The 11,720-nt window shown below is 33.7% G+C and overlaps 1 protein-coding gene across 1 annotated transcript; it reads left to right on the forward strand.

The window, feature by feature from the left end:
- Window positions 1–345: 345 nt before the first annotated feature.
- On the forward strand, window positions 346–9,145 carry LOC129257109 (chromobox protein homolog 1-like). Its single transcript, XM_054895363.2, has 4 exons — window positions 346–543; window positions 2,380–2,554; window positions 4,421–4,551; window positions 5,332–9,145. Exons 1-4 carry the CDS (start codon window positions 356–358, stop codon window positions 5,459–5,461), a joined length of 624 nt encoding a protein of 207 aa, XP_054751338.1. The 5' UTR covers window positions 346–355; the 3' UTR covers window positions 5,462–9,145.
- Window positions 9,146–11,720: the final 2,575 nt, after the last annotated feature.

Genomic DNA, 11,720 nt, shown 5'->3' on the forward strand with positions numbered 1-11,720 from the left:
AAACCATCATTTACAAAGAATTCCTTGCTGCAGACCTTTGATTGTTGATAAAAGATTAACATGTTGAGGAAAGTGTAAGAACTGATAGACTGTGTTTGTTGTACCTGGCTTTGCCCACATGAAGAATGAGTTTTCTGGTGGCCCCATTTTAAAACCTTTTGATATGACTATGAGTGATAATGAGAGAGTAATCATGAACAAAGAACAAGAAAATTGCATGTTTTGATCATTGCCTCATATGAGAGTGGTCATCAATTTATTTTGATTTTCTTCTCACCCCCCATCCTCCCCCTCCAACTTTACCCCTCAACCTCAATCATATTATAAATCTATCGTTTTCTCTTTTCTGTAATAGATGGGAAAGAAGCAGAGGAAACCTGAAGATGGTCCTGAACCAGCAGATGATGCTGCAGATAAACAGAATGAAGGAGATAGTGAAGAAGGGGAAGAGGAAGAAGAAGTTTACCAAGTAGAGAAGGTGGTTGACAAGAGATTTCACAAAGGAAAAGTAGAGTATCTCCTCAAGTGGAAAGGCTATGGAGAGTAAGTGAATTAATAGGATTATTTCTTTCATGCAAGATAATCATTCTGAGGTCATTCACATAAAGCACTATTTGTATTATTGAAATAGAAAGTTAGCAGCAAATGATCAAGGTACAAATGAAATTAAAACGAATCTTTCCAAAAAGTTGGCAAAAGAAAGGATCATAAGGGGAGTAACCTAGGTTTTAGTAGATGTCTATAAGATAAGATTTTATGATCACGAAATAAAAATGATATATAAATGGAAATTTTAGGTATATCAAGAAAATAAACATTTTCATTTGTGTATTATCTCAAGTATGACATGACAGTATTTTGGGTTTTTCCAGTGTGTACAAAGGCATATATGATGCTTGTTTTACCCCCCAAATTGGCCATATTGCTATGATAATTTAAAGCTCAGGTAAAGATTTGATAAAGGGTTAATAATATGAAGTAGAGTGTTTTAGCGATGCTTTTATAACTACATGTATATTGCACCAATTGCCTGTTCAATATGAGAGTGTATTCCTGAAAGGACCGAAATCTGACAAATATCCTATAGGCTCCTGTGCAAAACCTGCTGTTCAATACTAGTGCGCATGCATGAATGCATGAAATATAAAACGCGTACAACATTGAAAGCAATGAGATGCACAGCATAGAACACAGTGATACTCCAAGAAGTCATAATGAACTACATACATATGATGCATGTTGATCAAATTTGATCATATGAAGTGTGGTATAAAGTGACATGACTTGCTTAGTGAGATTTCTCCCTCTTTTTTGTCATGGTGGGGGGGGGGAGGGGGTTGATAATAATTATATTGGATGGCTTTATTTCATGGAATACCAGAAATATTCTACTAGCTAGGGCCAATATTCTACTCATCTGCGATTCGTGGAATATTTGCCCAAACTCTTGGAATATTTCTGGTATTCCATTCTGAGCCATCCAATATAATATACATGTCAGTTCATCTCGCATTCCAATGGTACAAAAGTATAGTGGCCATTGAATGTTTTTTCAATGGTTATTTCTTTATAAAAATTTGAATTTGAATTTTGCTTTCCAGTGCCCTCTCATGGTAATTCATGGTAGTTTATTTTAAACTAATTCCCTTAGAAAGATATAATAAAGCTACAGACAAAGATTATATCCTAAAATTATCTTCCCATTCCATGTTTGTGAAATGGTTTTATATTAAAAAAAGATAACCAAATATTAATTTCAATATCAAATTTCATGCAAAATCACAAAGTTTATAAAAAAAAATCATATTTTTCATATTATGACTGTTTTTATAGGGCATAAACATTCTTATATTCTACATAATTAGTCTGAATAGATACAATCACTTAGGGCTCGAATTAATTGACGGCCATGACCATCGATGCCTTTTCAGTTGGCCATGATGAATGCCAGAAAATTAAATTCTCACAGCCATAAAGTTGAATTTCATATTCTTTTGTCCGTCATGCCCCATTAGTAAATAAATGCCCTTTTTTTTGGCCGTCATACCCTTTTTCCCTCTGTGTCCTTTTTCTCTTGTCCAAATTTCGACTTGGGAAATTTATCAGACAAACTTGAAGGAAAAAAAAAAGATTTTGGTACAGAAAGAGTACATACATGTACACATTTGAGGGGATTTCTCACAAAATGTTGAGACTTTTTTCAGGGATTTGTTGTTAAAAATCAATCCATTTGAGAAGAAAGTCTTCCATACCCCTCCTCCATTCCTGGGGTATTCAACAGAGTAGTTAAAAATAACTATTGCCCCCAAAATGATAATTTGGTATTGATTATTATGAAATGAACTATGATTGTTCACTCTGTTATGTTTTTTTTTACAGCAATGAAAATACTTGGGAACCTGAAGACAATCTGGAGTGTCCTGATTTAATTGAGGCATATGAAAAGAAAATAAAAGAAAAGGAGGCCCAAAAAAGAAAATCATCCGTCAATGGGGCAGCAGGAGATATTGCAGCAAAGAAAAAGAGAAAAGAAGATGAAAAGAAAGACGCATCAGTAAGTAGTCAGAAAATTTATTTTATCTTAAGCAAGAGATTTGGCAGAATTATTATTTGATCATATTTTGTATATAAACTATATAGATAAAACAATACTTTATTTGTTGTAATTTGTGTAAATGGAGATTAGTGCTCCAACATTGGGTACTAGTTAATGACTTTGCTATGAAGGTGGATCAGTAGAATACAGACCACTGCTCTACCAAAGGTGTTCATATGCATCTATATGTAAATTTAATCTACATGTACAATGATTTCTGAAAAGGAAATGGAAAATAAAATGGAAAATCTTGTATTCAAAGTCTTTAAGGGGGTGAGGTAGAAAGCTCTGATATAGAGATTCCACTTTTCTAACTTTCTTTTATTTTTATTTTTTTTTTTGGGGGGGGGGGGGCTTACAAAAGGGCCTGAAATTCTTTTCTTTTTTTTAAATTACATTTTAAGTTACTTTCTGGTACTAATCTAAATGTAATCTAATCCAATGTTAAGGTTGTTTGAAAATGAATAAGAACAAAGAAATTACAGAAGCAGTTGGGAAAGATATGAACTAAATCAGGAAACTTTCAAAACTTTAATTACAAAAATGTTATCATCACATTGTGTCTTATACTTTAATGTCATTCAGATGAAGTGTATACACAAATAGTTTGTCCAATTATTCAAAGAGAGAAAAAGCCATCTTTTTCAAAAAAAATTCTCAGTATCACATATTTTTTAATGGAAAATATGCTATGCTGCGATTACTGCCCTGGGGCTTTGAGTGGTCTGATGTGCACAGAAAAAGGGTTGGTTATCTCTGCCACTTGTCACAATAGACTCACCAGTGCTACCCACACAGAAACATTGTTAGCCTAACAGAGTGCTAACAGTATGCCCAGTCACATCTTTCGAATTGTGAATTCAGAATATTTGTTTCAATGTGTAAGTAATGCATTGTTGTAACATTAGGCATCACTGCTACATTACCTGTTGTAACGGCCTCTGTTAGTGAATTGTTAGCACTAACAGCATTTTTGTGTGGTCAGTACAGATCGAAAGTGATCTAATTTCTTAAACATCAATATGTAATCTTTTATTTTCCCCCATTTTTTGTCTCACCTGCATAGCAGAGTGAGACTATAGGCGCCGCTTTTCCGACGGCGACGGAGGCGGCGGCGTCAACACCAAATCTTAACCGAAGGTTAAGTTTTTGAAATGACAGCATAACTTAGAAAGTATATGGACCTAGTTCATGAAACTTGGCCATAATGTTAATCAAGTATTACTGAACATCCTGCATGAGTTTCACGTCACATGACCAAGGTCAAAGGTCATTTAGGGTCAATGAACTTTGGCCAAATTGGGGGTATCTGTTGAATTACCATCATAACTTTGAAAGTTTATGGATCTGATTCATGAAACTTGGACATTATAGTAATCAAGTATCACTGAAGATCTCATGCGAGTTTCAGGTCACATGACCAAATTCAAAGGTCATTTAAGGTCATTGAACTTTGGCCATTTTAGAGGTAATTAGTATTGCTGTCATAACTTTCAAAGTTTATAGATATAGTGTGTAAAATGTGGATATAGGGGTAATCAAGTATCACAAGTTTTAGGTCACATGATCAAGGTCAAATATCAATGAACGTAGTATTGTATCATTATATGAATGGTGTTTTTTGTGAATAATTATTTTATAGTAGTTTTCAAAGTCAGCACTGCTGCTATATTGAATCGCGTGATGCAGGTGAGACAGCCAGAGGCATTCCACTTGTTTCTTCTATAATTCTCCTTTTGAATAAAAGTTGTTTGATTACCAAGGTTGAAATCCCCCTTAATAAGATTCTGTTTGCTATCTCATATACATTCATTTATTTTATAGGGTCCTTCAAAAGAAAGCAAGCAGGCTAAGCAAGATGAGAAGAAGTACAGAGGATTTGACAGAGGATTGGATCCAGAGAGAATCATTGGTGCCACAGAAGCCAACAATGAACTTCTGTTCCTTATGAAGTGGTAAGATAATTATTTAACTCTATCGTCACCCTCACCACAAAGTTCTTAGTGTCAATAAGTGACATTCAAATTCCAATGTAGGATTGGAGCATTAGAACAGCAAATTTTTGCTTGGTTAGTGGACAAAGAGTCAAATCATTGCTTCTGTCATAAGACAGTTCTCGCCATCAATAACAACCCAAAGTTCCCAAATGTAGCTCATGCTGTTTTAATGTGTGACCCAGTAGCTTGCGGTAGCTTGGAGGTAAGAATAGTATACAGCAAGAGGGATAACACAAGAAGCAAGTTTTACAATGATTTCTCCTAGCAATATAAGAAGAGATTGAGAATCCGGTGTGAAAGCGGATGCGACTTGACTAGTGCTAGCTACTGTACGAGTAGCCCAGAAGTCGTTGGGTCACACATTACTGAACAAGAAGTAGAATGTCTAGTTCAGTGCACAACGTAAATGGCCAATTCACACTCTGCGCTACATCATTGGTTATTGTCAATGGGGAGAATTTGTTGCTGTCTATTGGATTTTGTACAAACATGGAGTGTGCTAATTCTTGCACCATTCAAATATGTATAATATGAAAACTTCCAATACGAACTTAATGTATGCCATGCATGGAAGGAGCAAACTTTTTGTGAGGAGTTTAGTAGTATAGTTTTCAAGGGATGGTCTGCATCCTATTGGTGTGGTGATTGTGAATGTACACAGATCAATAGACTTATGTGAATATAGGATTCCTTGAGATTTTACATTGAATTGCTTTTAACATGTGTATCTCTCCTCAGGAAAAACAACAATGAAGCTGACCTGGTACGAGCAAAGGAAGCCAACCACAAGTGCCCACAGATTGTCATCCAGTTTTATGAAGAGCGTTTGACATGGCACAGTGATGATGATGAGGTGGACAAGAGATAAGAGCACAATCCTAGGGTGGCTCATTTCTTTATGTATACATCGTTTGTATGTCCCATTTTTTGTCATCGATGGTTAAGCCTTAGTAGGCATGCATTGTGGATACAGGGAAACCTCAAAGACTTGTGATTGATGCAAACCTCTTTAACCTCCCTTGTCATATACTCTATATATGATGTATTATTCATAATTATTACCCACTTTGACTTAGGGGAAAAAAACTTGATTTGAATTGAATATCTTAGACAGAGCAAGAGTTATCTGGGGGTTTTCAGGCATGCAACAGATAATTATAAGAAACAGGAACAATTGGAAATTAATTTACTAATTGTTCAAAACAATGCAAATATGTGGTATTAATAAAGACAAATGTCTAATTTGCAGTTGTGGGATTTCTTGTGGTCGGCACAGTATGTTCACAACCTGGTCTATGTGTTAGGATTTCATTGCCTCGGGCATTATTGTTAATTGGAGAAAACAAAATTGACCAATAGCAAAATGATATCTCCTTTAAATGATCATGTACATTTTTTAAGTTGCTCGTTTTGTATGTGATATTTCTCTTGAAATACCATATTGTTTCATTATCTGCTGTTAGCCAGAGTGATGTCTTGTCCCATAATTATTGAGAAAATGTTTGTAGGAGACTGTTTTATTGCTGTGCCTTCCTTTGGCAAATATGAATATAGATAAGACTGATCTTGAGGTTTGCTTGTCATGGGGGTTTCCCTGTATTAATTGTATATATGAAACTCTCTTCTTCGTCTTTTCTTCTCTCTCTATCTCTTTCTCTCTCACACCATTTTCTGCAGAATCTTAAATGGGAACTCTGCTCTGATGTCAGGTTGGTTTAGAATAAGAGAAATGTTTTGATGAAAATTTGCTGAAAATCTGTCAAAGAAAGGCACAGTTGTGGATTTTTAGAGAGTGGTGTTATGGATAATTTTGTGAAGTCACAATTCCTTGAATTATAATATCACAATTCCTTGAATTATAATAAATCATTTATTTTAATGCGTTGCTGTAGGGCCCATCCTCAAGCATAAACTGCTTTTCAGATTGCTTGGTTCATTATTCTATATATATTTGTGATTGCTAATGATTTTTATTTTTAATGATGCCAAATAAGTTCAGTTTTATTCAATTCACCCATATTTTGTGTGATATGAATTCTATAACATGCAAATTTTCTCCCTTATACTGAACATGATTTACCTTTGCTTTCAGTAAATATCCAGATGCTTAGTTCCATGTTAAAATTCATATCCATATTCAGCATATGAGCCATTGTAAAATGACAATAGAATTTATATTACATGATGTATGGGGAAGCTGCTTGCACATTAAATCACAAAATCAAATCTAAAAAAACTCTTAATCGTGATATTTTGATAGATTTTCAACAAATGTTCAGTATTGTGTTTCGCTCATTTTTCTGCTTTCATTCAAACCAGCTTGAGGTCTGGGCGGTCTGTCCCTTTAATTCTGGATTGTCATGGTATAGAAAATATATTACTCTCCTTATAAATACATACATTGGAGGTAGTCAAGTCTTGATCTGCATCATTGTGCATGTGTGCTTGATGCAAGGATTTTATGAATGTATCCAGTAATCATATACACTATTGCTTTACACTATAAATTAAAGTTCCTTTTCTTGTCCACATTTGGAGAAATGAACTGCCTCTGTATGCTTCCCTCTTCCCAAGTATCATTCGTTTATTTCTTTTTCATTGTACAGGTTTCTCTTTTCATTGACGTATTGTGTTTGTAATCGTATTTGCAACTATTACTGTATGTTATTCACTGTATGATTTTTCTACACTCTGCATAGTGTCCGAGTTTCAATGGAAGAAAGATTTTTGCCCAATGCTATTATCACTCTATAGTGTAGTATGCACTTCATATCAAAATACAAAAGTTGATAGACCTCAATACATTCCAGAAAAGCACTCACCTTTTTTTCATTTGTAGGGTTGTTAGGTCGCTTTGTTGTATTTTGTTGAAGCATCGATTATTGCTTTAAAGCTTTTGAAAAGTTGCTGTATATATATATCATGTCCAAGAAATGCAAGACGGATTTAGTATTTCACCCATGTATGCCAAACTGAAACGGTTCAAGGTAAAAAGCACCTTCGGCCAGAGGAGAACATTTTCTGTAGACTTGGTTAAGATATGATCTGTGTATACGTAGCACAGTGATTGCTATGTTTAACTTGATCTCATAAAATTACATCTCAATGTTTCACAAGAACAAAAATATATGCAGTGGTGTGTATCAATGATTTCCTTATAAATATTTTCATTAGTAGACTCCCAGAATATCTTGAAAGATTATGATAATTAAAATCTAATGACTTTGTATTAGGTTGTATAAATTTTTTCTATCAGATATTGCGGAATAATTAAAGCTAGTTGAAGATTAAACGTATCAGTTTGCCAACTTTTTCTAATCTAGTCATGAATTCAATCCTCAAAGTCTTCTAGACATGTACTGCATGTGTAAGTCGACGATAAGTCTCTAACTACCAATAGGGTAAAAGTTGTAAAGAACATTTATGAAAAGTAGACATTGTACTCCATAAGTTTTTCTGGTACATTGTATTCTCATGATGAAATGTTGGTCAACTGTTCTTATCGGATCATGCTCATGTTAAATGTACTTGCAGCGTTGATCATGGACCTTTGCAACAATTCACAAACATGGTCATATTCTGCTAGAGATTCTAATACAACTGAGATGCATGTGTTCTTATGTAGCCATGTAGACTAATTTGAATGTCACAGACATGATGCTCAATGTCATATATTAAATGTGTTCTACAAAACTAATTTGATCTTAAATAGGTGTAACAAAATTTGAGAGTAAAAGCTGACATGCCTATTTTTATCGAACCCATTTATTGAGATGATAATCATCTTCTTTACATGAAGCACCTGTGTGTTGTATTCCATTACTGTGATAATTTCATTTTGTGAAAATTTGATACATAGTCAAGATCAAAACTTGTAAGAATATACATAATTTATTATAGAATTCATATGCTAATTTTTTTAAAATAAGATGTGTTTTCAGTCAGTGTATGTTGATGCAAAACTACGATATCATGCAGCATGACATTACCTTCCCAGGTCCCAGATGAGTCCAGCAAATTCTGATTTACCTTGTAATGATATTGTTTAAACATATTGATCAACAAACGATTATGTCAAAGCTAAGTAGATGTAACTGAATAACATCTTATATAATAGTATAATTTGGACATTTTGTAAACCATAAATCAATAAAAAACAAAGGCCTGTATTCTGGAATCAGGTTTAACTTAGACCATGGTCCAACTCTCTGCTAAAATTATGAGAAGCCAAAAGTGTCAAAATTTATATTAAGTTGTATGTTTCCTATGTTTACTGTGTTCTTTCCTGATTCATCGATGGTAAAGACAATCATCCATTTATACTTCCTAGACAATTATGAATGATTTGAGAGCTAAATGAGCCTTTAGTGAGTTTTGTAACAATTTGCTATCCATACTTAAACCACAACTTTAAACCTGAGTTTAAGTTAAACCCGACTTCAGAATACGGGTCATTGTGTGTTGATATCTGTTTCGCTGAAGGTTTTATTCTTGATAACTGTTTTACCATGTGTAGTTTTAGTAAAATGGAATAAAGTGAAGTCATAAAATACTAGTGTTTCATGAGTATTTCTTATTTTTTTTATTGAATGGTGCAAGTACAATTTGAATGATACTTATATATAATAAGTATCAAAAGTATAATATACTGTATATGGACATGTACAACAGAATATATATATGTCAACTTTCATAAGTCAAATAATCTCCTAATTTAAAGCATTATTTCAGACCTGTGGTCCCAAGAGATTTAAAAATTGTTTACATGTTCATTCAATATCATCTGACATTCCTTTATACACACGTCAAAGAAAAATAAAATGAAGAAGTGAACTGCTCACATGTGACGTCACAAAAGCAAGATGATGGAAATTCATAAATTTTACACTCTTTGCTGGGTTCTTGTCAAACCGCTTAAACATTTTTTTTTGTTGCTTCTTCAGCCTTCATTAAAACCAACTTGACATGAGAGTGAACTTTCCCTTTAATGTGCAAAATTCCATGTGAATAATTGTTGCTGAAGCTTCTTTCATGAAATAAGTTTTGCATTCTTTACACCATAAAGGTTGAAGAAAGCTCCACTTGCGATGTGATCTTGTAAACACTTCATATGTAAATATGCTAGTGATCAAAGTTTGGAATAGGGATATGAAAACTACATTGAAATTCCAGTCTATTGTAAGCCTCCCTGGATAAATATAAGTGGAATCAACTCCAGTGAGGTCAGATCAATCTTTCCATCATTGATTTGAAGCCAATTTGGACTTAACCCGAACCACAAGACTTTAATACAGTAAAGCTGAATTTGATGAAAGTACTAGCATTAATCTGAACTTCAAATAAGAGAATTTTACATGTTTAAACTTTTCTATGTAATACAATATGTTAGATTATTTCAAAAATTGTGTTGCAGTTGAATTATATGGGCATAACTGGTCACATCAAATTAAGAAAGATATTTCTTGATCATGTCTGTCAAACACAAGGCTCACTGAAAGGAAAAATCCAGAAACTGCAACATAAGGCTTTTATCCAGCAAGAATTTCTGGCATATTTATTTTTCATATTCAAAATCTACTAAGATACCAAAAATATCTGAATATATCATGATCATACATAAATACATGAGATAAATATACAAATACATAGAAAACTTTTGATATCTACTGCATGGACCTATTGTCATACACTGAGACCTCATAACATGTATTCAAATCAAAGTAAAGGAACATTCCAAAGCTACATGCTGCTCCTGATCTGTTTAAGCTTTTTCCTCACCTAATAATGATAATAATAATAGCTGGATTTATAAAGCGCTTTTTGCCTGATACAAGGCGCTGCTATTAAAAATGATATGCTACCTAATAACCTAAAGGAAAAACTGAGGATGAATGTTAAAGAATTACTCGTTAAAGCGATGCCCCCCAAAAATAAAACTTATGTGCCAAATGACTCTAGAAGAAAATGAGTAATTGCTGAGTAATGAGCAAAATAAGCACAGAATTCCATCAAATGTTTGGTATTTTTCGAAGCAATATTAATGCACTGTCCCACGAATGCTTTTCTGTGTTGGTGACTATGCATCAGAATTATTGGTTTTGAGCTAAGATCTCACGATTTTACAAAGATAAGTTTACATTAATGTACCACATCAGGGGCCCGTTGCAGAAAGAGTTGCGTTTAAACGCAAACCAAAAAATCAACCACAAGTCCCAAATGCGCGCTGTTGATTGGTTGAAAATCAAGTTGCGCATGATTTTTAGAGTTGCGATTGATTGCACAGAACTCTTTCTGCAACGGGCCCCTAGAATGATAATATGGTAACAGTCTTGATTAAACAAAATATCTTGTAAAAGAATAATTGTTTGCTGCAACTACTTTCTGTTACCTTTAAACTTGGAGGTACCTCAGTATATGGCTGTAGGTAATACAAGGCTTGTATTTAGGTTGGCATTTATATTAAATTCAGTTATTGTGAATATTGGCATGAAACACAGAAATCAATGATTGGCATCCAACATTAAGAAATCAATTAAAACTAGATATGAAACTTGAGAAAAGGATAAGTTGCTATATGGTTACTGGTCACAATGCTTCCTTGATGAATCATATAGAAATACATTACATAATAATAACATTTGTAGGGCGCTTAATACAGACATTTCTAAGTGCTCAGTTATCTGCCTATCAAATTAAATTACCAGGGTAAATAAAAAGTAGTCGTAATGAATTTAAAAAAAAAATTTAAAGAGACAAATGAAACGCAACTAAGATGTGCACCTCCATATGGACCAACCCACAACTGATATCTAGACATTGGAAAGATGGGTTTTTAGCAAGGTCTGAAATTGATCAAGGGAGTTGGCATTATGGATATAAGATTAATGTAAAAAAATCTGTAAAGATGTAAATTCTAAAAGATAACAAGGGAGAACACACTGCTACTATGCAAGCAAAATCAAAAGTCAAGTAGATTCTGCGTGTTTAATTGTATCCTTTATCATTTCTTTTTTGTTGTGTTGCAGTGTAGAAAAGTACATTACTTAAGGTTAAGGATCATAAAAGAAGCCACTTTTTTCAATCTTAAAGTCTCCTAATGAGGTCTAGACAATGTTTATAGAAACTGA

This window comes from Lytechinus pictus, chromosome 3 (genome assembly GCF_037042905.1).
Source record: "Lytechinus pictus isolate F3 Inbred chromosome 3, Lp3.0, whole genome shotgun sequence".
Taxonomy (NCBI): domain Eukaryota; kingdom Metazoa; phylum Echinodermata; class Echinoidea; order Temnopleuroida; family Toxopneustidae; genus Lytechinus; species Lytechinus pictus.